Genomic DNA, 25,576 nt, shown 5'->3' on the forward strand with positions numbered 1-25,576 from the left:
AACTCAAATTAACTCCTACCCCTTAGAAATTTTTAGTCATCTAAAAACATGGTCTGAAGGTCATCTGAAAGCATTTCAGAGCTCAGGTGATGTGACACGGTCTCACTGACATCCATCCTTCACCTTAGAACTGTTACCCTCGTCTCTGGCCTGGTTCTGAGGCAGGGCCCCACACGGAGTGAGGTTCAGGCAGGCAGAGGAGAGAGGTGATGGGAGAAGCTCTGGCCTGCTGGCTCAAAACCGTGCACTTGGACCCCAACCCAATCCTTCCAGCCTGAATATACCTTGCGCGTCTCAGACCAGACAGTGTGACCAACCCTCTTCCATTCTTTCTCCCAGACAGGAAGTCAGACCTTGGTCCAAAGCAAGGCTTCACCACTGACTTAACATTTGTAAGTGTGTTTCCACTTCTGCAAAATACTATCTCTTCAGGGGTTATTGGAGGATTATAACAAATAATAAAATGCCAAGCAAACCTACTCTCAGCTTTGCAGATGTTAGCCTTTCTCTGTCCACCACCAGGCTTCCCTTCTCTCTGATGTGGAGTGGGAGGGATAAAGGAAATGTTGTTCAGAGGAGCTGGATTCTCCTGGAGTTCAAGATCCTCCTGCCTTACAGAGCCCCATGATTGACATCAGAACTCCAGAGTGTTAGGGCGAGGGCCGATTGGGTGAACTATCAATGTATCCCCACTCTTTACAGACTTGGTGCCAGCCCGGAGGCAGGGACTTGTCCACCTTCATGAAGCTAGTTAGTGACCCAGCTGGAACCTGCTGCCAGGCGGCCTGACTTTCATGCCACGTGATGGAAATCGATCCTGTTAAAAGATTGATCCATGGAAGGCTTTTGAGCCTGCTGCTTGTCACAGGGAAATCACCACCATGGGGTGCCCAGACTCTGGACGCTGGATGCCTGGGTTTGGCCCCATCTCTGCCACTTACCAGCTTGGTGGCCCCGCCTCAGTTTCCTCACCTGAAAAAGACAGATGATGGCCCTGATACTGATTGCCACCATGCAGGATCACTATCAGGATCCAGATGAGATGGTCCCTGCAAAGGGCCCAGAACGATGCCTGGTTTATAGGCTTGCTGCTTGTGGAGCACAGCGAATGTTTGATATTACTATCAATATATCAAAATAATGTCAATATCAAAATAATAGAGAAGTATCCAGAAAAAACTGAACTTCATATCTGGAAACAATTTTAAAGGTGATCGGTTTCGACTTCCAGGGATAAGTATGGCCTTTCATAACAATATAGGCTGTGCCAATCACCTCCTTCGGGGCCCTTCCACATGCCAGAGGTAGCAAAATTATCATTATTTAAAGACATAATTAACATTTATTATAGCTAGCATATTAGGTTTTAGATAGGCCAAATGCGTGATACAATGGAGTTGTATTTTTATGTGCTGTCGCGCATACTTTATAGTACATTGGGGCCCTTATATAATCCGTGAGCACTGTACTTTAATGCCCATTTTATAGGACTTTTATAAGGGAGGTCAGATAGTGTGGAGGGAAGAGCAGTGGCCCAGGAGTCACCAGGCCTGATTAGAATGAAGGCTGTGCTGCACGTTAACTGGGTGACCGTGGGCAAGTTACCCCATCTCCTCATCAGAAAAATTTGGAGACTGGGCTGGATGATGTCCAAGGATCCATCCATCCCTATGGAGAGCCTATGGCTGGAAGCAGAATCTTAAAATTTTAAGGGATGATAGAGGTGTAAAGGTGTTGAACCTTTGTATCTATGACATATTGTTGGTCACCTCTCTGACTGATTTGATGCTAAGTTCTTATGAACAACAAACCCTCAATTATAGAACTATTTCTATTGGAAACTATGATCTGCTTTACAACATTCTGCTCGGCACGTGGCTACCTCATGCATTATGGGGAGAAGGAGGGACTCCCTGCGTGTAACACCCACTTCCCAGGAAATGAGCAAGTGACCTTCATGAGGTCCCTGAGACTGTCAATCTAGCTTTGCGATCCTTCATCCCATAATTCCCAGGAAGCATAGCCTCTGACCGCTCCCTCCTCTGCAAACTGAAAAATGAAGTATGTAAGCCATGAGTGGCAAATACAAAGGACAGCTCAAGGGACAGCTGTGAGAGGGTAACACCGCAGGAGGACTCCCCAAAACTAAGGAGCTGATGGGCTGCTCTGCTACACAGTTCAGAAATGATGTCCAGAAGGAGACTCCCGAGTCATTAAGAAGTGTGTGAATTCTGTGACTGTCTTTTGCTTAAGGAGGAAAGGCAGGGTATGATGTCTTTTAGGAAGCGTTCCATCAACATGGTTTTTTAAATTCTCAGCTCCTGGTGGGGCTACCTGCTTGCCTGGGACCTCGCTCCGTGAACGTCACTATACACGTGCTCCCAGGGGTTTGTGTGACTAGGAGAATGCACACAGAAGTCCCAGAATAGTAAGTCTGCGCGTAGTGGGGTAGTTTTATGGGGCAGGCAGCCTTCCAGGTTTCCAGGAAGGATCTGAGTAGGATACAAGGTAGACTTAAATTTACCTTAAGTTGGCTAGCTCTCATTCATCCATTCAAAAGTACTTTTTATTGAGCTCCTAATGTGTGCCAGCACCATTTTACAGGCTAAGTCTGGAGTTTCAAAGAGGACCCACTGTTCACATGGCGTTTTCCTCTGGCATGCCCACACATGACAGGTGTACTACTGTGGTTTTCTATCTCCAGTCTGGTCCTTGGGACTACATGCCTCTGCCTCCACCCCTCCCACCCCCCACCCTACACACACACACACACACACATCATTCCTTCAGGTGGAAGCTGCCTAAGACTAGAATACCCCTTTGGACAGGGGCTGTACCTCATCCCTCGGCCTGGGAGTTCTCCTCACCCCAGGCCATGACCTCAGGACAGAAGAAGGTGGATTTCTGGCTCTCCTGGGGGCCTGGTCAAGAAAGACTCCTTTTTCCTGGAGAGAAGTCTCCCTGGGTTCCTGAGCTGAGCACATACTTTCTCCATGAGCGAGCAGAGACAGGATAGAGGGGCGTCTCCCTGGGGGCCTCACCTCCTGCACGTCACAGGGGAGGGAAGCGAGAGAAAGGAGTGGAGGGCCGGGAGACGCCGAGGTCCCACACTCGGGACTCGCAGCCCTGCCCCTCAAGAGCGCTCGCTCCCGCAGCGGCAGCGCCCTGCAGCTCGGCCCCGGCGGCGGCGCGCAGCCAGTGGAGTGGGTGGTGCAGGGCAGGGGCGGTATATCCAGTCTGACCGAGGGCGGGCCTCGCCAGTGCCAGCAGAGGGACAAGCCGGGGCGGAGGCGCCAAGAGCCGCCGCCGGGAGCCTCACCAGGACCACTCACTCTATGGCCCTCGGGAGCCGCTGAGCGCCGCAGAGCCGCGCCCGCCCTCCCGCCCGCCTGCCGCCCGCCGCCCCTCGCCGCCCCTCTCGGCTCTCGCAGGTCCGGCCCGCGCCTCCCGCCGCCATGAACCACTCGCCGCTCAAGACCGCCTTGGCGTACGAATGCTTCCCGGACCAGGACAACTCCACGCTGGCTTTGCCGTCGGACCAGAAGATGAAGACCGGCACGTCGGGCAGGCAGCGCGTGCAGGAGCAGGTGATGATGACCGTCAAGCGGCAGAAGTCCAAGTCTTCCCAGTCGTCCACCCTGAGCCACTCCAACCGAGGTAAAGGTTCGGCGCCCGCGCAACCCGGGCGCCCTGGCCCCGCGCCCCGCACCCGCGCGGCGGGGACCCAAGGTGGCGCGCCTCCCGGGACTGCCGAGAGGCGAGGGAGCGCGGGGTCTGCGCGGCGGGTCGGATGGGGTGCGGCGGCGGCGGGCGAGCTGCTGGCTCTAGCCCCAGGCTGGGGGCGGGAAGGCGGGTTCGCGCGGCGAGGGGAGGGTCACGGCCAAGGCCGTCTCTCCAGCGCGCAGAGGCTGAGGACGGCCCGCGAGCCGGTACACCCGGCCCAGAGTCCGGGAGGCTTTCTTACCCCAGGCTGCTCTGGGAACAGTACCCCCCGCCCCTCAGCTCGGTCTCCCCGGACCCCTCACTCCCCGCCCCTCCTTTGCGCTTCGAGTTCCGCGGCGCCATCGGCAGGTAGCCAGGTAGCCGGCGCCCAGGCCGGCAGGTCTCCTGTCCAGGTGGGACCAGTGCGTGGCCGCCGGTCCGGGCGAGGGAGTCACGGTGGCGGGAGCAGGGGCTCAGGAGAGCGCAGCGGGACGGGGAGGTGCCGCAGGAAGCGAGGACCAGCGCTTGGAACGCGCAGCGCGTTAGCGGGAGCCTCACGCCTGGAAGAGGCGAATCTGGTTGGAAGGTCACGACAAGACTAGTGCGCTCGGGAGGCTCCCCGAGGCCCGGAAGTGTGGCTGCGGATGCCCTCTTTGCTCAGTAGCTAATGCAGAGGCTTTCTTTCCCACCGGATTCTCCCTGCCTCACTTGGCTTAAGTAGGAAGGAACAAGTGTCTAGAGGAGGGTAGGAAATGAGGTTGGCCAGGCTGGAAATCCCAGAAGGCGCCCAGCGCTGAGACCTCATGGTGAGCACTTTTCCAGTTCAGGTGCTCAGCCAGACCAGCCATCAATGCCCTGGTCCCCACTCCCGGTGCAGAGGTCCCCCACACCGGGAGGTTAGGAGAAAGGGATAGGACTCCTGAAACTCATGGAGGCAGGGGCGTTTGTGGAGAATTTATAGACCACATACTTTAATACAAAGGATTCCCATAAGAATTCCACTCAAACTAGCAAACTTTCTGTTTATTTGTGTGTTTAGGTAAATTTAGTAAATGCTAATAAAGATTCTACAGACTGCAAACCAGCACAGGTCAGCCGAGACTTGTTTATGGAGCCAGGCCTCTAAGAGAGAGTAAGGGGAGTGGGGGGTAGTAAAGAGGAAGGAGGCAAAAGAGACAGACAGACCCCTGCCCATCCCTCACACATACACACACACACACACACACACACACACACACACACACAAACCAGCTCACACGTCCTACTCCGGCTTGGTCTCTCTTCCTCTCTCTCTCACTCCCGAGTGGCCCCTGTGTAGACCTGAGGGAGAGAAAATGGCTGGCCAAGGATTTCCCTGCACCCCGAACCTAAAAGGTCTTTGCTGCTGTGTGTGCCCTTTGCCCTGGCCTGGACTCCTGATTGCTCTCCTGCCACACTTCTGCTCAATGTCATCCAGACTCCGGAGCATTTGCTTCCTCTTTTAATTAGTGCTTTGGTAGCTGCTGACCAGCCTTTTTTGGAAGTAGCTTTGGGATTTAAAAAAAAAAGTGTCCCCATTTCTGGCCACAGCCCAGTCACAGCTCAAGACAACCTACTCTCTTCTCGGCACAAGACTTAGCTGTCCCTCTCCCACTCCCATGCCATCCCCTGCCACAGCTCCATAAAGATCTCAAAAATCCCAGATGCTCCAAACACCCCTTCTCCTTCCCACCTATGGGGATGCGGGTGTGTGCTCTGTTTCTGACCTTGCCCTTTGATGGTAACACCTACTCGATGGGCTCTCCTTCTCACCATCCCAAGGTCCTCCAGGGGACTCCAGCCAGGTGAGCTTCGATTTCCTCAGCTAATGCCTCCCTCTCCAGAAACAGGCCTCTCCAAGGACTGACCCTGTAGGTGTGTCCCCTCTGCCCTCGGCTCTGGAGAGCTTCCCACAGGGGCAGTTTCCCCAGAGGCATCCTATGTGGAAGAGGCGGTTGGGTCACTTGGAGCTGGTGTTTCTGGTTTATCTGGCTTTGTTTTCATCAGATTTCCCTCCTCTCTTCATCAGAACCGCCCAGGCATTCCCTATTTGCTCAGTGGCCATTCCTATTAACTTTTCTCTCTTTTTTTGTGTTGGTTTGTTTAGCACGCACCTGCTCTGGTTGCTGGGAGGGGCGAGCTGGGAGTTGTGGAAGGACCATACCCCAGGTCATTGCTTTAACCAACTCACCAACCCCATCCCGGGCACACTAGAACTCTCCTTCAAGAGAGAAGAGTCGAATTCTCTAGGGGATTTGGTTCTCTTGGGACCCCAGAATCCCACCAGGGCCCCTCGGGTTGAGAACACCCAGCCCGGAGAAGACAAGCCACACCTCACAGGTTCCCTGGCAGGTTGAAACCTCTCCTTGTACCCCGTAAAGAACAATAAGGAATCGGCCACTGGTGGTCCCAGCAATAGAACCTGCTTTTCTCCAGAGTCTGTCCCCAAGAGGGTTCTCTTCTGTCTTGTTGGCAAGACAGAAGTCCCCAAGTCCCAGTCCCCAAGGGCTGCAAGAGGAGCCCCTTGAAAGGAGCCTGACTCTCAACACCTATTTCCACCCACGCCTTCCCCAAAACCAGCAGAGGAGATAAAGACCTCGCCCTGGTCAGGACGTCCCCAGGGAGGAAGGAGGGGGCTCGGTTTGGGAGACCCTGCAGAAGGAGGCTGTTCTGAACCTGCCTGCCCATCTGGGCCTTTTTCTGAACTGGCCGCTGAGTATTGCTGTCCTGTGTTTCCAGAGTGTCCTTGTGTCTGCACAGCAGGGCGTCTTCTCAGACTATGGGGAGCGATGATGGGGCTGTTCAGCCAAAGATTTTTTTTGCTAGGGTTTTCCCTTTGCTAGGGAAACTTGACCAGCCTGGGACGGGAAAGTCCCCACAGGTGTTTATCCTGAGCTGCCCTGGTGGGGGTGGGGTCAAGGGTTAGTGCATCAGTTAGGCAACCCACACGGAAATATTTTTCCACATTCCGGTTCTTTAGACCTTCACTCGGAACCTCTTCCTAAAGCTTAACGTGAATCTCATTTGGTCCAACTTCAGCATCACCGTGAATACACATCCCACAGACAGTCTAACGACACCGCCTTTCTTTTTCATATCACTTCTCATTCCAAAGAAATCTCAACAGGAGCAGAGCAGCGTCATTGTCCTTGTTTCTTTCACTCCATGCTGAGACATCTGTGATTCCTCACTTTCAACCTTCTCCTTTCTTCTCTCTGACATGGCCAAACCTGTATTTCCCCCTCATCGGAGATAGGGTTGGGGCCACTCTGAGCCTGTCCCCCACTTCGTCATCCTGCATCTGTCCCTCATAGGGCAGTTACTACTTAAGGCTGTCCTAGGGGGCAGGCTTGTGCTGGCTTGGTGGCCATGGTGTGCACAGGTGAAGGTCCCTGCCTTGGGACCCGCCTTTGCTGGCCTTTCTGAATCCGCTTTTGGCTGTGTCTCGGCACGAACCTCTGCCCGTGTGAGGTTCTGCTCATTCTACTGTCTTGAAAGTTGCCCGTTCCTGACCACAGACCATGAACGGACATCACTCCTGGGGTTGTTTTCTCGGGACCAAAGCTGGCATGGGAGAGGGTAAAGGGTGTCTGAGCTTTAACTTGTCCCAGCAGTGAAACGTCCTCATTAAACTGCAGATGAACCAATTCCTGTTTCTTTACAATATATCTTGGCTCGAAGCTGAGGTTTTACCAGAATTTCCGTTCGCCTGTTACAACACATACAAAAATGCCAGGTATTCCAGAATGTTGTACAGCAAATGCTGTTTCCCTGGACCCTGTTCCTTAGTTAAACTATTGGCAGAAGTTTAAAAAAAGAAAAAGAAAAAGAAAGAAATGTTTCTCCCCATACGCCAGATTGTAAATATCAACAAGCCAATCATTTCAGGTCTACAAATCTGGAAACTATTTCTACCACGGGGATGGCCCCTAGAAGGTGTGTGATGTTTGGACAAAATAAGATGGAAGAATGGTAGCTATCCTCAGGTGAAGTTCTTTGCAGACGCGCACTGCACACACACACATACTTAAATGCATATATACTCACACCCATGCACATACATGCATGTAGGCACATTCTTGCACACACACAGACCCCACCTTGCAGTCTGTGCAAGGGCAGGAGTCCAGCCTGGTGTCAGGAAACCTGAGTTCTACCTGGACGGATTGCTAGCTGGTGTGTGACCTTGGACAAGTCATTGCCTCTCTCTGGGTCTCTACAACTGTACGAGATCGGATTAGATCATCTCAAAAGTGTGCTATGATGGTAGCCATCTCTGGAAATAGATCCCATTACTACATACCTTGGCAGACTGTGCCCCCACACCGTCTGTAGCTGTCCTACAAAAAAACTCGTCCCCTCAGTGAGAATCCCATGGTTTCCGTCTTGTAAACATCCTAATACACCAGAAGCCATCCACTCTGCTGCTCTCAAACCTGACTGTACACTGAAACCATCTGGGAATTTTTAAAAAGGCAAATGCCTACATCCCACCTCAGAGATTCTGATTTCACACACGTACACACAAACAGGCATAAAGACGGATAGTCATCTAAGGTGGTGATTGCTGATGACCGTGTTTTAGTCTGGATCCCCAGCCGGGGAGCTGTGTCCTGCTCTGACCTTTGTCCACACAAATCCACCACCCTGCCCCCATGCCGGCCCTGTCCCCACGAGATGCTCCCACTCCCTGCCCAGGCCTTGGGTTTCGTGGTGGCCAGGAACAGAGGATTAGAAAGAGAAAGGGGGGCTGCAGCAGAGCTGGGGGGAGAGCCCTGTGGCAGCATCCCTGTTCCATACACATGCCCAGGAGAAGGGCAAGAACCACACCAAAGTGCCTGGTAAGGTTGCGCTGAACTCCTTGCCCTGGAAGCTTCCAGACAGGAATGTCCACAACACTCCCAGCTGGCCTGGGCAGAAGGAAATGGGAGGACATCTGGCCATTCCCCTCCCTTGGGCACCTGAACATTCCCACGGGCACCCTTTGTGCCCAATCTTGAACTTCCCAGAGGTATATCCTCCCAGAAATGTCTTCAGGCAGCTCTTCCTAGTACCTCATTTAAATTCTTCTGGTGATGGGTCTAGCCTTACTGAGCACCACGAGTAGAAGAAATTTCCAGGGGTGAAATAAGAGCATTTTCAGGGCTGAAAGATAATGAACTTCCTTTCCCAAGTGTTCTGCATTGAGGAGCAGATGGGCTTTACATCAGCGTAGAAGCCAGAAGAGCTTATGGGACATGGGCCTTATGGGACACAGACCAAACAAGAGACTCACATCCAGTGCAGCTTGTGCTATGACAAGGCCTCCTGACCAGCAAGGGAGAAGGATCAGGGGAAGGAGGAAGTGGAGGAAAGCGGTTTCAGATGAACTCTCTCCCTGCGGGCAGCCTGTTGGTCAGGCAGGCAGAAGTCACGAGTGCCTTGTCCAGGCAGACCCTGGTCCTGGGGTCAGGAGTAGGGGGCAAGCAGAATATCTCTTGCTCCAAGGAGTTCTCAGCCTCCTTGCTTTCTGGGAGAAGGGCCCATAAGTACATGTGCATGTACACACACACACACACACACACACACACACACATCTGTGTACAGAAACCACACTGAGGAACACACAGGCCAGCACGGAGTGAGTGGAGCAGCTGGCCAGAAAGCCAACCTGGTTACGCTAGAGGGTTTGGAGTGCCCAGAGCTGGGTGGGGTCACCTCTAGAAGAAGCTGATTTTGGTGCAAGGTGTTGAATGCAGGGAGAGGATTTGGCTGAGAAGAAGAGAAAGAATGTTTCAGGTGCGGTGGGTGTGACCCATTTGAGAGCTTGGAAGGTAGAAGAGGATGAGTCATTCCTGCCAGGGTTGGCCCATCCCCGCCGGGGAGAGAAGCCCGTGTATCCCAAAAAAGAAGTGGCCTTCCGTAAAGCTTTGGTAGCCAAGAAAGCTTGCACTGCCCCCTGGGACACCAGAGAGAACAAGACCCTCGTCATAGGCAGCAAAGGCAACTGGCATCCAGGGACACTGACGATCTGAGTGGTGGGTTTTTTGAGATGGCTTTTCACCCTGGAACTCTGACCCAGATGAGACAAGCTGTGTGGACAGAGCAGCTGGAACTGATGGTACGCTGGAGAAAGCAATACGTTCTCTGAGACCTTTGCTCTTTGACCTTGGGGTTCTGAGGGTAGGCAGATGCCTCCTAGGGTCAAGGCACAAGTTTGTCTGGCAGGCAGCTCCGCTGAGAAGCCGCCACCTTTTGCTTCTGGCGTGCACAGCCTTATGGAGGAAACAGTGGGAATGCGGGCGCTTTGGCTACAAGAGTCCAGGGTGATTCTGTGGGGTGAGCTGGGTGCTGGGATCACCTCCCCTTACCCCCCACCCCCGACACCAAGACTCCTCCTCAAGGACGTCGATGTGCCTCTTCTCAGCTCCTCTCAGATCCTCCATCTTCCTGGATTACCCCACCCAGCAGGATGTCTTTGGGTGGGAGTAGGGCCTGATTGAGTAGCCTTCAAGGACCCCGGTCCCATGCTACAATCTGGGGGACATGGAGCCTCCAGGCATCAGGCACCTAAGCCCCTCGGCCATGAGGTGTGAACTGGTTGGCAAAAAGGACCCGCTTAGTCCAGGTTTGGCCCGGCCCTGGCCAGAGCCATGCCCTGTGCCCAAGATCCCAGGGAAAGGAGAGACATGATGCCTGCTTCAGTGAGTGCCCGAAGTACATGACGGTGGGTACTGTCACAGTCATGAGATGGAGAACCGACTACACCTGACAGTGCCCCTGTTCTGATGAGGTGGTCAGCCAGGGGTGATGGGACCAGGTAGAGTTAATCTGGAAAGGCTCCCTAGAAATGAGTTGTGAAGAAGTCAGCGGACTTGATAGAGAAGGAAAAGCTGTCAGAGCTATTACCATCACTGTCATGGAGAACCCCCATGTTCTTGCTGTTGAACCTGAGTTTCCAAGGGTAATGTGTACCATCCAGACACCCTAGGGTCAGGAGAGGGGAGCAGCACTCTTATTAATAGAGCTTACCTCACCTCCTACCTGCATGTCTTTGGTCATCGGGCACAATGCAAAGTGTGACCTCAAGTAGGTAACTTCTCTGGACTCCTCTTAGGCCCTACCAGAACCTCTGCCAGAGAAGCAGTGCTGGCTGGTGTGATGGCAGCCTCTTTATCACGAGGAAGCCAAGCAAAGCATCTTTAGGTGGTGATCTTACCCCCAATTGCAGATGGATCTTAGGGATTGCCTTCAGAAGCCACGTGGAAGGGCCTGGAGGCCTTGGTCCCACCAGCAGTGAATGCCATAGCCCACATCTGTTATCACTAAAGTCACCACTCTGACACAAGGACTGGCTTTTGGAAGGATAGAGCATTCCAGAGGTCTTATTCACCCCTGCCTCCATGGCAGAGAACTCTCTGCCTCCCACATGGAGGAGAGAGGGAGGCGGGCAGGCACAGGGCATGGAGGAGGTGCTTCATCTGATGGCCAAGAGGGTCAGTGATGTCACTGCTGACAGATTCCCTTTTGAGAAGAAGTAGAGATCCCATGGGAGCCTGCCTTCCACTGAGCCTCCTGGGTTATGCCTCCCCTAGCAGAAGGCCTCCCTGGGGCTCCATAGAACTCTTTGTCTGTCACCTTTCCGGATTTTCCTTCTAAAAGCTGCTGGCTGACCCGCAGCTGTCCTTGGGTGAGACGTCCCTGCTCCCGGGCCAACAGCCAAGTGACCTCTGGCCCGTGAAAACCTGGAAGGGATGATAGAAGTAGGCTGGATGGAGGGGAGTCAGACGAGACCAGCTGTCAGCCGCCTCAGGGCCCAACTCTGCGTGCCTAGGGTCCTGCCTGTAGCCCCTCCCCTGGAGTAAGCTGGGTCTGGATCTCAGCCCAGGAGACTGCTTCTAGACGACTCCTGACAAAGTGCAGCCTTTCCTGGGAGGGGCAGCTTCCCAAGAAAGGAAGAGGAACCAGCTGCCTGCACTCAGTAGGGAGCTCGGATGAAGTCAGAGGCTCAGGGAGAGTCCCCTCAGGAGCCAGACCTGGGCCCGCAGGACACCTCAGGGAGGACCCTGAGGCAGGCAGCAAAGGAAGTGGTGGTGTAGGCTTTGATGTCTCCCCATCTTCCTTGCAAGCTTCTATGGATGCCATGGGGCACGCACGGGTCCCTGTAATCACACAGCCGTGGAACGCTGGCGCTGTATGGGGCCTTCGGGGCATAGAGAGGCCAACCCCTTCTTTCTACAGCAGCTGAGGCCCAGAGAGAACAAGTGACTTGCCCAAATGTCAGAGCCAAGACCAATGTCAACAGCTCTGCCCTCCCAGGGCAAGTTCTCTCTGCCACAGCCGATAACACTAATGGCCTGTTGATCCTCCATGATGGCAGGCGAGGGGATGGGAATCAGGGCCGGTCACCCTTCCTGTGTGCAATGGGGCAGTCCTCTAGGTGGCTTCAGACAGAAGAAGTGGCACCGAGCAGAGACACCTGGCACATTCCAAAGCTGCCGCCCTCCCCACCCCTGGTATTCCTTCTCTCAGTACTACCGCCCCCACCCATTACCCTAAAAAGGCTTAGGAATCTGAGTGGGTGTGGCAGAAGGGAAGGAGCTAATTGGACCAGGTAAGATCACTGTCAAACCCTTCCCCCTAGATGGGGCTTCTGACGCTGGAATCTGACCATCACTTCTGAAAAGAAGTGCCCATTCCCCTTAGGAGGCTCTCACTGGATCCCACTTTCCGTTTTTCCCCAGAAAGCTCATCATGTAAAAAAGTGTAGGGCAAGCCTTGCTCTGGACGCCTAGGCCATAGAACCCTGGCTTCCCCCTCATGCAGATCCCAGTGTAGGGAATGGGACAGCAGGCAGGATGTGACTCAGGGTCCAGACAGCAGAGAAGGATGTGTTTAGAGGTAGAAGAGATCACCCTGGGCAAGGCTGGACAGAAGAGGCTTCCCCAAAGGGATGAGATCCCGAGCTTGGCCTTGGAAGATAGGTGAGATCTGAATGTTGTGGCCGAGAGGGGAAGGCAGACTCGGCCAGGGGCATGTGTGAGCAAAGTCATGGCCATGTCCCAGTCAGCTGTGTTTCAAGGACAGTAAGGCAGCCAACAGACCAACTTTTGCAGAGTTGGGGGACTGTCCTTTAGGGCCCACCTGCCACCTGGTGAAGGGGAGAAGGGAAGGCAGCCCCACCAGGAGCCCAAAACCCAGTTCGGATTTCTATGATTCAAAGCCATTTTGCCGCTAATAACCCTAATGACACTCTGTCCTCTTACTGAGCCTGTCATTTGTGGGTCTCCAAACACTCTGAAAACATTAATTAATCCTCACTGGGGCCTTTGAGGTTGGTGGCCACCCCCCTTCCCCATCTGGAGCATGTAGGAGATGAAGGAAGGGACAAGAGACCGTGTCATCACTAGCAGCAGTAGACTGAGATTTGGAACCAGAGTCTTGCCCTGAATTGGCCTCTCATCAGCTCTCACTGATCTGTGGCTCTGACCCCAGAGCTCTGGACCTGGAATGCTGAGATCCTGCCAGTCCTCCCCCAGTGGGGAGCTTATCCTGGTGGAATGTGGATTCGTGATTCCCCAGAACCGAATGGCGGTGCTCCATGGCCCTCTCGGCCAACTCCTGGCTTGTAGGTGTCAACGACCCCAAGCAGCAAGGAGACATTCAGTCAGCCCAGGAAGGGCTCGGCCAAGATTTGCAGAGCTGTCCCTGCAACAGTCGGCCTGGGCCCTTTCTTGGCCCTGACCGTGGAGGAGGTAGAGTAGAGAGACAGAGACAGCAAGCAGATGATGTATTCGTTATTCTCCTCCTTCAAGAGCTCAGCCCTGGTCTCTTCCATGGGGCATGGTGGACCCAGATACTGTGGGGAGGAGAGGCGAGTGAAGAGCATGGCCACCCCTGTCCTAACCCCCTGCCTTTGTCCTCAAGGTTCCATGTACGATGGCTTGGCCGACAATTACAACAACTATGGGACCACCAGCCGGAGCAGCTACTACTCCAAGTTCCAGGCGGGGAATGGCTCGTGGGGATATCCGGTAAGGAGCTGCTTCCATTCAAAAAGACCCAGAATGTTCGTGGGGATGGTTTAGGGTTTGTGGCGGAGCAAACCTGCATTGGTTGCTGAGAAGAGTGACATGGGGTGGGAAGGGGCTGTGCTGGTCCCTGAGGTGAGGCCCAGCAGCCCCTACCAGGTCCGTTTGCTTGCCCATTACTTCGTGGATGGCTCTCAGTATAGTCTGCTGTTTGGGCTGATTGGCTATTTCTAGATGTCTCTAATGGGAACATTTTAGAAAAAACATTTGAAAAAGGGCATGTGTTTTAAGTCCATTTTCTAGAATGTCTGCTATGATATGGATTTGAGAGGGGTTTGAATTCTTAAGTTCCATTTATGGATTAACTTAGAGATTTTGAGGAAAATCTTAGAGGGGCCCTTCTGCTCAGTATGTGCCAAGGACCAAGGACGCTGCTCTAGAAGTCCCATGCGGCTGGGAGAGCTTGTCCCCTGCAGTACATGCTGGAGTGGAGTGTTGAGTTTGTAAGTTGGACAGGGGCACCTGGCCAGCTCAGTTGGTAGAACATGCAATGCTTGATCTCAGGGTCCTGAGTTTGAGCCCTATGTTGGAAAAATGAAATAATGTGCATGAAAAAAAAATTGATGATCATCAGTCTTAAGGTTGTTTTTTTTTTTAATTAACAAAGGTAGAGATATTCTAGATCTTTTAATCCTGGCCCTGTCAGTGTCTTTCTGTGTGATTTCCAGCTACTATGCCCTCCCATCCGTTACTGAACAAATATTTATTTAGCCCTACCCCTGCACCAAGGTCAATGGTAAATGTTCTGGTTTAAATATACAAGCCACTGTAGGAGTTTTCCTCTTCTTCAATATCAGAGGTATTGGGCTAAATGACACCTTGGTTTTCTCTCTGTCTCCAAAATCTGTGACTTTCACTTATTTTGCTAATTCCATCATTAGCCTGTATGGTTCTTGGGAATTCTTTTGTGAGACATTATGCAGATGGAGCAAAAGGCTGCTTTTCCATAGGAATCTGGGGCACTGTCTTCTTGGGCTCCAGGCTTCAGTGGCATTTGCTTTGAGTTCACATTGTTTACAAGTGTCACCCCTGAGTTTTGGGGTCCTGAGCAAGGGAGAGGGTGGGTGGTTTAGGAGTCAAGGGTTCTTTTCGTTGTCAATTTTATCCTTCCTTCCTAAGTCCTTGTTGGGGCTAATTGGGTGTATTCGTCTTTCTTGTATGTTCCAGGTTAGGGACCAAAGGGAAGAGTTAACCTGCAAATTTATTTCCCTCCCATTTTTCTAATTTTTGATGTCAGTTAATATCCTCAGTACAACATATAGACAGTTGGCTGAGCCCAAAAGCTGACAGATCCAGCACAGATGTGGATAAAGTGCTTTGACATCAAGAATGATGACCAGACCAAATCTGTCTTAGAGAAAACGACTTAGTAGAAAGGCTTATATGAGACCCAGGGAAGGCGGATCCCTGGACTGCACCAGCAGTAGGAATGAATAATCCTGCCGACCCTCTGGATGGTACAGGTCTTTACATATATTTCGTTACAAATCAGAGCCTCTAAAGCTTAGTTGGGTTAGTCCAGTTTCTACCATTCCATGGCTCTGTGACTTTAGATAAACTTCTTAACTTCTCTGAGTCTCAGTCTTCTCATCTGTAAAATGGGAATGAGGATATCTGTGTGTATACTTCACCCACAGGTTGATGTTACGTTAACAGGGAAGTGTTATCAGATGGGCAGTGTGAGGTCATTACATGTGGAAATTTGTAACCAAGAGCTGCAAAGGAGTTCCTTCAGAGGTCTTTCTCTAGAAAAAAAATCTCCACATGACCCATGTTTGGCATTTCTTCTAGTTAATCAACTCCGTCTTCAATAATCTCAACAGCCTCTGATGCTCCCAAACTGCCCCCACCCCTTCCTGTGCCTGTTTTCTGACAATCCACGAAAATTCCTTCCCTTTCCCGCACCCTAAGGCCCAGCCCTCTTTGCTCCTTCTTCGCTGGCGGGACTTCAGACATGACTCATGTCAGGGTAGCTGCTGAGGCACGTCCTGTCTCCTCTCAGCTCAGGAGAGGCTATGGGAACGGTGAAGAGCTGAGCACACACGAGGATTTGGCAGAGGGAGGGGGCGAGGTAGGGAGGAAATGGAATAATTGATATTGGAGCCAGGCATATAATCAGCCAAGGACAGGGCAAAACCAAGTGGGGCCAGGACTTAGGGAGAAGGAGAGGGGGACAAAAGGTAACAGAGCTCAGTGTCAGTGAGATAATCTACATCTGAGGGATTTTCCCATGGCTGGTACAACTGGGCACAGGACCATTTCCTCCCCTCCCTTCTGGTGAAACCAATATGGCGGCACAAGTCAGGGAATGAGGGGAGCAGGCTGTGCTTCGTCTGTACAAGCCTCGTCAGCAGGTTTCGGAAGTTGCTGAAAGCTGCTGAAGGACCGTTTTCCCTCAGATACTTCACATCCACGCCGTCAGCCAACTTGCATTGAGCAACTCTGGGGTAGGGCAGGGCAGGGAGAGACGCGCACTGTGGACGCCCAGCTGAGGAGACTTGCTCTTCGCCCTCAGTGAACTTGCAGTTGAGTTGGGAGAAGCGTGGAGGTCGGAGGACAAGTCGAATGCAGGCAGGAGTTTCTCTCCTGGACTACTGCAGCAGTTCTGCGGTTGCTCAAAATATTTCCAGACCCTCTAAGAAAAAATTTTTTAAACACAACCATCAGTGTCATTTTAGGAGCCGTATAATATAAGAAAACCAGCCTCATTTCTTTACTGGCATGACCTGTGTTTCACCAGAAACAATATTAGCCACTTTGAGCCCCTCACTCCCCAGATTTGGCTCCAGTTCCAAATATCAAATGAACTTCAAATAACAAAGATCAGTCACCATGAAGTATATATGTTATTTAAATATGCAAAGGATCTGCGGGCAGTTCCCAAATGAAAGTTCTAAAAATCTTTAAAAAGCAATGGTGTTACCTTATGATTTGACCTTATATTCTATATCAGCAATAGTCTTCTAATTTAAATAGATGTATAAGTATACCTTTATAGTCGATGATCACTTATATCAAAAATTAAGAAAACTGAACAGAGAGAGTCTTTTTTTTTTTAAGATTTTATTTATTTATTTGACAGAGATCACAAGTAGACAGAGAGGCAGGCAGAGAGAGAGGAGGAAGTAGGCTCCCTGCTGAGCAGAGAGCCCGATGCAGGGCTCGATCCCTGGACCCTGAGATCATGACCCGAGCCGAAGGCAGAGGCTTTAACCCACTGAGTCACCCAGGTGCCCCAGAGAGAGTCTTATCATAAAATAAAACTTAAAGTTAGTCTGATACACAAAAAGCATCAAGGACTTTAAAGAAAGGGGAAGATTGATGCAAAGAAAGTCATCGACCCAGTCAACTCTCTGTCAGCCATTCCAACCTCCTCCTCCTTCAGAGACGTGACAGGAGCCCCAGGATGGCACAGACCTCAGGGAGAGGGAGGATTTAGGGGAGGTGGAGCAAAGGATGGGGCAGTTTTTTAACCCCGCTGCTCAGTATCTCGGATCAACAGACTGTGCCGTGCTCTGGTTCTCAGAACCAGACTAGTGAAATATTAGGGCCCCAGGGAAGCTGACACTTTACAACTGAGGATATCCAGGTCTGGAGAGGGTATATTAGCAAGAGTCACATAGCCACTTAATAGGACAGCAGACTAGACCCCTGGCCTCCTAACTCCTAATCTAATGGAGTTTTGCTCTCATTGCTCCAGACTTTCGATAGTCTCTTTATCTGAGGTTTTTGTTTTGGTTCGGTTTTGGTTTTCGCAACTCAATATTTTAATACCACAACCACGTTTTAGGGACCTACAAGAAACCTACAAGTTTAGATCCCTTCATTTCTTCCCTCTCCTGTCCCCCAGTCAAGCCTCCTGTTTCCCTGAGCAGCCAGTCTCACTCAAAAGCAGGAGAGCAGCCATTTTTTCCTTCCTAAACTCAAGCTGGAATCACTCAGCTCTAGGGGCTAATGGGGGTCAGGGCAGAGGCGCCAAACAAAATGCAATAAAATACAATACTTGGGACATATTTACACTAAAATGTTACTTGTTTACCTGAAATTCAGATCTGGTATTTTTATTTGCCAAATCTGGCAACCCTAGGTCAGGGTATCTTCCCACACATCCCCCATATTAAAAACAGGACTTCCTTAAGTGGTCCTCTCCTAGGCCAGAGACGCAAACAGAATTACTTCAGGCCATAGCCACTGGTATGAAAGTAGAAGCTGTTTGATTCCTATTAGGGGATCTTGTAATGGGTCCCTTGAATACCTTCCTCTGGGTCAGCTGAGACAAAGTTGAGGGGAGTAGAGAGCTCGAGGCCCTGGAAGGCATAGCCCTTCCATTCCAAAGCTGAAAGTGGGTTCCTACAACAGGGCTTTGTCCTAGCTGAGGCAAGTGGACAATTTTGATTTACAGGGAATGTTTCTGAATTAAGATAATTATCTCCTTTCCTACCATCTCCAGCTTGAAAAGGTTTTCCTACATACAAATCAGGCATTCAGGTCTTCTGGGAGGTCACATCAAGTAAAATGTTCTCCGATTAGGGACTGAACTAGCCCCTCCCGCCCAGGACCTGATTTCTAGGAGAGGGAACCCATGTGGGCATCGTCCGCCGGGAGGTCTGGGCTAGGGCACACCTGGGGTGCTGCCATATTGAATCATTCATCCATGCTCAGTTACATTCAGCCCCATGCTCCTCAGGGTGAGAAACCCCAGGAGTATAACCAGGGAAAATTCTGCTTTTGTCCTGTTTATGGACCCCATTACTCTACGTTAATCCAGGATTCACTGGCAGATCTTTCTCCTGAACCATTCTTAACTGAACTTGCCTAAATGACGTGTCAGTATTTGATGATCTACCTATGACAGCATTTTGTGGACAACATGTTAGAGACCCTGACCCTGAGAAGAAGTGATCCTGCCCAACCCAGACCTGAAGCCACCTGGGTGACCCGCTTTTACAGACAGAGGGTTGAAGCTGCATGAAGCTTCCATAGGGGATGGGAAACCCAAGCACAGTGTTCTCCAGTTAGCCATGTGGTTGGAGTGTCCACAAAAGCAGGGCCCTGAGCCAAGTACTCTTACAGAGGAGCTGCCAGAAAGAAACACGACAGGACCCTTGCCCTTGAAGTAGAGAAAGAGACCATCTTCACCAATCCACAGTTAACATGGTCTGTTCCCCCCCCCCAAAAAAGCTTGGTGTAGAGGAATAAGCCTTGCCCTTTTGCCAGGAACTTCAGATCTAAATCTTGGCTTTGCCCCTTAACTGGCTATGTGGCCTGGGCCGGTTCTTAACCTGACTGAGACTCAGCTTGCCCATCTTTAAAATGGGTGGAAATTCCTGTTCCAAAAGGCAGCAAGGGGATATGGCTCTGGCATGTCCGATCTTTAAGGGGAGGCCTAGATTCTCATCTCAGCTGGGCTGCAACCAGCTAAGGGATCTGGGGTGGTCTTCACCTCTCCAGACCTTGGCTTTCCCATCCAGGGAGGAAGGCACATTGGGATTAGATCCGAGACAAGGACGCATTCAGCTCCAGCTTCTCAGGGATCTGTGTGACCTGAGAGCTGAGTAGCCACAGGTCTCCATAGCCAAAGCCTACATGGAGGTCTTCCCGAGAGCAGGGGCAGGTCCTCCCGCTAAGACCCCCACCTCAGGCCCCTGGAGGGATACTGGCTTCTGCATTTCCTCCCCGCTTTCATCTGAGCATCTCCAAGCACCAGGAGAACAGCAGTTAATTAACCCTTGCAACAGGACGGAAAGGTGATAGGACCTCATTTACTTCGGCTCCACAGAGAGGAAACAGACACAGACAATGGCTGTACCTCATAAGGACCCTGATGTAAAACTCAGTCTCCACCTCCTCCCCTGCTCCCATTTCTCAGCTCTGAATGTCACCTGAGCCACCTGGGTTCCTTTGGCTGTGCCTGCCAGGCCTCTGTTCTTGAAAAGTCCAGGGGAAGAAAGATAGAGGGGATACAGGCTCCTTCTCCCAAGCGGGCATGGCTCCTGCCCCAAAAGGGAGTGATTGATGTGTTTGCCAACTCAGTGTCCCTGCTGCCAGCCCGTGACTCACTCCCACTCGGCCCTAGGAGATAGGAGGGTCCCACGGGGCCCCAGGCTCTCACCCAACAAGAAGAGACAATGATCCTACTTGCTGAGGGACAGAATGTGCCCGAGAGAATAAGGTGCGGGAGCAAGAGCGGGCAGGGCCGGCTCCCGGGCCACCCCTCCCTGTGGAAAGCAGTAGCTTGGCTTGTAGTGTGTTTTCACAGACACCTTGCTGAGGCTAGAGACACTCCTATGGAAGAAGCCTGTGGCCCACACCTACATCTGGAGTGTCCCTCAGGGAGGGGCCCTCCTTCCTAAGCTGTAGTCTACCAGAAGGGCTCTGCTTTCCATGTGAGCAGTTCCACTGCCTTCAAGTTGGAACCTAAAGGGAGGGGGAGGGGCAGAGGGAAGGAAGAAGCCCCAGCCTGGCTGTGGGCTTCTCAGAACATCACTGTCCTGGGGACTGTTGCTAAGACACGGGGACTCCCTGGCCGGGCCTCAGGCTGACCGTCAGCAGACTAGACAGTGGCTCAGAGCATCTCTTCGCAGCTCTGACGTCACAGAGCCCGTGGCCTTCCTTGGGAGAGAGGAATCAAGGAATGCCTCGCATGTCCACACCATGGGCTTGCAAAGAGAGGGGACGGTGGTTCCAGCAAGTACATGCCAGCGGTGTCCAAGGGTGGGATCCAAGTGGAGAAAACCAGGCCAGGCTGCCGGAGGAGCTGAGCTGAGCTTGGAGTGGGGTGTGAAAGGAGAGGAGGGCTGCCCTTCACAGAGAGAATGTGGGCGGAGGACAAACTCTCCTAGGCCTGGGGCTCGGTCTGACAGTAGTGTCTGGGCCCTCTTTTCTGACTGATCACCCCCAAGGAGGGCGGCTGTGTGCATGTTGCCAGCTCCAGGGGTCTCGTAAGCCTCCCTGGCCTCCTGCCACCGATTCCTGGGGGTGCGGGACCTGCCATGCCCCCTAAGCTCAGTGAGGCTGCTGCCCACCCCTGCCTTGTGCCCCTGAGGAGCACCAGACCCAGAATAAGGCAGTGAGGATCCTCATGGGGGACGGGAGGCCAGACAATTTGGCCAGAACGCTCAGGGACAGAGGTCAGGATCAGGGTCAGGGTATGGGACTCAGTGGGGGCAGCCAAAGAGGTGGTGGACAGCATCGGGCTTTGCCAGCCCTGGATACAGTCAGCCGCTGGCCCTCCTCAGTCGGTGCCTCTCTCCTCAGGAGAGACGGCAGAGCCTGGTTTACATCTTCCTCCAGCTCAGTCTGTCAGCGAGCCCCCGCAAGTACTTCCCTTCAGTTCGCGGAGAGCTCTGAGGTGAGGGCGAGACACCGCGGTACGCACTGTGAGGCCACTGACCCCCTGGCCCCGTAGAACGGAAATGGCTTCTCCGGAGAAGGAAAGCTGCATGAGTTGGTCACTATTCTCACCTTCCCTCTCACACTTAAAGGAGACCCTCTGGGACTTTAGAGGGAAGATCAGAAGAACCAAGGATAATTGTAAACTTCTTTATTTTTTTCCGGAAAAAAAAATTAGCGGAGTTTTGTTTGGGTCCTGGTGTTTTGTGTGGTTGGTGGGTTGGTGGGTTGACTGGCTTGTGTTTTTTGTTTTTTTGTTTTTTGTTTTTTTTTTGTCCTGGCAAGAACTAATGTGCTCAACCAACAACAAGTCTTTAAAGTCCTGACACTATAGTTAACAACAACTCAAGGAGGAAGCAAGAGCGTCAGAGAGGATAGCATTCAGAGTGAGCTTGAACCCCTGCATTCCCTCAGCTGGAAGTGGGGGGGGGGTCTCCTTCCCCACCTCCAGCCCCTGGAAGGTGGGGCCCCAGTCCCAGAAGGAGCAGGAGGTCTGGGCAGGACCCCCCCACACCCAGGTTCTGGGGTGAGCGGGCAGATGACAGGTGGCCAGAAGGCCACAGCGCTCCCGCCTTCATCTGCAGCCGACTCCCACAGGGAAGAACTCCGATCTCCAGCATCCCTGTCCTCACTAATCCCTTCAGTTGGTAAATTGAATTTACCCCCAGTGCTCCTGTTTTTACTTCCCCACTTGATTCCACCGTCTTTGTGAGATCGGTAGGTGTTCTCCTTCTTCTGATGTTTTGTGCAGGGAAATCAAGCTGCAGAAAAGTGCAGGGACTTGCCTGGTACCCCACAGGCAGACTTGGCAGGACGGAGTCCAGAGCCCAGTGGGCTGGAGTGAGTGAGGATCTCCTCACCCCACCCCACCCCACCCCCCGCCTGGGATGCTGCAGACGCTCCCAAGCCAGGAAACAGGGGGACCTGAGGGGGATCCACGAAAACTCAGCCCTGGGTAGATCTTCTGATGCCTCTTTTCTGGTTTGAGAGTTTTCTTTTTGTCACAGAGCTCAGCGAGACAAATGCAGCGGCATTTCCCAAGTGGGTGGAAGAGCTATCCCCACCCTTCGCTAGGGTGAGGCTCAGCATTCTCCCCCAGGGCCCTGGCAAGTCTCTACCGAGGCCTTCCTGCCCCAGGAGAGCCAGCTCAGCTGAAAAACAAAATCAAATCAGGTGGGGAGTGGAAGAGGGGAGGGGTTAGAGACGCAGCTGGGCGGAGAAGCAGCTCTGGGGCTCTAGACTTCCAGTTCTCTCTCCTTCTCCCCTGCAGGCCGCCCAAGGGTGTGGCGTGAAGGGGATGAAGGTGGGGTTTGTGGAGTTTGTTCAGAAGCACTGAGCTAAGTTGGGAAGGAGGCTCTTTGTGACTTCAGTGGGGGCTGAATCCTAGAATGCCGAAGTCAGAAGAAGCCTTATAGGGCCCTCTGTAGCTGAGGAAACAGGATCAGAAAGGTGTGGTGACTGCCCAAGGCTGCACAGCCACACAGGGAAGAAACAGGACTGGGCCCCGGATCTCCCTTGGACTCTTGCCCAGAGCATCTTGTCACACTGTGGTCTCTGGGTAACCTTGCCACCATGGGCAACAGTGTTTCCCAAACCTGGGTCATTTGCGATCTGCTGTTACAATTTTTATGAAATCATTGACCAACTATGATTTATTGCTAATGTGCTTACTCTTAAATTTCAAAGGAAATTTTGAAAGGAAAATTTATATCACTAAAAAGTGAAAAAAAATATTCTTTGCCATAGATGAAGGTTAACCATAACTTATAACCAATAATAATAAATAAAATAAAAACAAATTTATTTAATTCCTGCCAGAGAAAGCCTTTTTTTTTTTTTCTTTCTGCTCAGAAAGGGAGGCTGGCAAGTATTAAAAAAACATGCTGGCACCAACCTAGACTTTCTCCTTGTGGTGATCAAATGGAAAAAGGAAGCGCTTTCCATGCGCTCTGATGTGGGTTATTGTGGTGCCTTAAATGCTCTGACGTCACCTCACAATCACCAGCAGTGCCTGTCCCACCCTTGGGGAGATTCTGGGTCACAAACTCATCGTGCAGGATAATTTGCCTACAGCTGGTCCAGCAGGTCAGGTAAAGCTGAGAGCCAAGGGAAAAAGCTACAGAGTACATCCCCCTCCCCAAGGTGACCAGCCACATGCCAGACTGAACAGTTTGTTTTTAACGGAACATTTAAAAGATAATATATTTTTTTAACCTTTTTACCCGCCTTCACCCATTTCTCCAGCACCCCCCCTTCCCAATTCTGGCAGCCACCAGTCTGTTCTCTGTATCTACAAGCTTGGTTTTTGTGTATTTTTTCTTGGGTTTTGGGGCTTGAGGGAGATGGATTTTAGATTCTACGTATAAGAGAGGTCATATGATAATTGTCTTTCTCTGTCCGACATAATTCACTCAACATAATACCCTCCAGGTCCATCCGTGGTATGAGGAATGACAAGATTTCATTCTTTTTATGGCTTCATAATACTCCACTGTTTATATATATATATAAATATATATATATATATATATATATATATATATATATATGCCACAATTTCTTTATCCATTCACCCATTGATGGACACTTAGGTCATTCCCATGTCTTGGCCATTGTAAATACTGCTTCAGCGAACACGGGAATGCACATATCTTTTCAAGTTAGTGTTCTCATTTTCTTTGGATAAATGCCCCAAAGTAGAATAACTGCATCACACAGTAGTTCTATTTTTAATTATTTAAGGAAACTCCATCCTGTTTTGCACCAGTATGCATTCCCACCAACAGAGCACAAGGGTCTCCTTTCTGCATCGTCACCAACATTTGTTATTTCTTGTCTTTCTAGCCATTTTAACAGTTGTGAGGGGATATCTTGTTGTGGTTTTGATTTGTATTTCCCTAATGATGAGTGATGTTGGGCACCTTTTCATGTACCTGTTGGCCATTGGCATGTCTTCCTTCGAAAAATGTCTATTCATATCTGCCCATTTTTAAATCAGATTTGTGTTTGTCTTTTCCTGCTGATTTGTCTGAGTTCTTTATATATTTTGGGCATTAACTCCTTATCACTTATATGATTTGCAAGTATTTTCTCCCATTCAGTAGGTTACCTTTTCATTTTGTTGATGGTTTCCTTTGCTGTGCAGAAGAGCTTAGTATAATGTTGTCCCACTTATTCATTTTTGCTTTTATTTCTTTTGCTATGATGTTAGATTCAAAAAACTATCACCAAGATCTATGTCAAGGAGGTTACTGTTTTCTTCTAGGAGTTTTACGATTTCAGGTAAAGATGATGATTCTTTTTTTATTTTAAAATTTTATTTATTTATTTGGGAGAGAGAGAGAGAGTGAGCCCAAGTCAGGGGAGAGACTCCCAAGCAGACTCCATGCTGAGTGCAAAGAATGACCTGGGGCTCAATCCCAGGACCCCAAGATCATGACCCAAGCCAAAATCAAGACTTGGACACTTAACATACTGAGCCACCCAGGCACCCCAAAGATGATGTTTCTGACTGAATGTTTACAGTTCTCTGAACTAATTGATGGCTTGGTCATGCTAAACTCTGTGGGATTGCTCCCTGGGGCCAGCCAGGAGAGGGTCCCTGGGAAATCCTGGGCCTCCTCCACATCTGCCTGCAGCCCTAATCCTCTCTTAGAGGCCCCATGATGTTGGGACCAAAATGGGGGTGCTGTGAAAGGAAGCCTGGGAGAGTAGTGGGGCTCAGGGCTGGCAAATGGCCCAGCCCTCCCTTTTCCCTCCTGGCTGCCCCTGAGGCTTGAAGCAGGGTGGCCCAACTCCCTCAACGTGAAGAAGCTCAGTGAGATTTGGCTAATTCCAGGAACTCCAGGCCCAGCCGCAATCACCGGTCTTGACATGACACCCTGCTTTCCCAGCCCAGTCTGTGTGTGCCCAGTGGTGCATTGGAGCAAGGCTTAGTTGAAAGGGTATCAGTCACTTTTCTGCACCTTCACTCTTGTGGTCCTGGCCAAGACAGACCAGTTGTCATGACCCCAAGGTCTCCTGGCCCACTGGTGTCCCTTGGAACAGAGGGACGTCTAGCTCAGGTCTTTGGGCAGTAAGGTTGTGTCACACAGCTAAGGACCTATACACTTCCTAAATGTCTCTAAGGATCTCCCACAGCAGGCCAAAAGCAGGCGGCAGAGACCTCCTATATATGCAGCCCCTGGGCAAGGAGCTTCCTAGGAGTTCAGGGTCAGCAACTAGCCAGAGATACAGGTGGCGTTCCTGCAGAGCACCCCCTAGCTGCAGGGGCTCTTGGCTGTGTAGTCTTCCTTCATGTCACCAGGCTCGGGCAGCTGAGTGGCTGGAAGACAAACACCAGGAGGGAGGTCGGAGACCTGAGTCTTGAGTCACAGTCTGCCACATCTGTGTGG

At 51.5% G+C, this 25,576-nt stretch overlaps 1 protein-coding gene across 1 annotated transcript in view; it reads left to right on the forward strand.

Moving 5' to 3' along the window:
• The first annotated feature begins 3,100 nt into the window (after positions 1–3,100).
• The window catches only part of PKP1 (plakophilin 1), a 50,024-nt gene continuing 27,548 nt past the window's right edge, over positions 3,101–25,576 (forward strand). The window contains exons 1-2 of the mRNA XM_044267580.1: positions 3,101–3,657; positions 13,627–13,733. Coding sequence (XP_044123515.1) covers positions 3,456–3,657; positions 13,627–13,733 — 309 coding nt within the window. The 5' untranslated portion in view covers positions 3,101–3,455. The remainder of the gene's footprint in view (positions 3,658–13,626; positions 13,734–25,576) is intronic.

Source organism: Neovison vison, chromosome 10, assembly GCF_020171115.1.
Source record: "Neovison vison isolate M4711 chromosome 10, ASM_NN_V1, whole genome shotgun sequence".
Classification (NCBI taxonomy): domain Eukaryota; kingdom Metazoa; phylum Chordata; class Mammalia; order Carnivora; family Mustelidae; genus Neogale; species Neogale vison.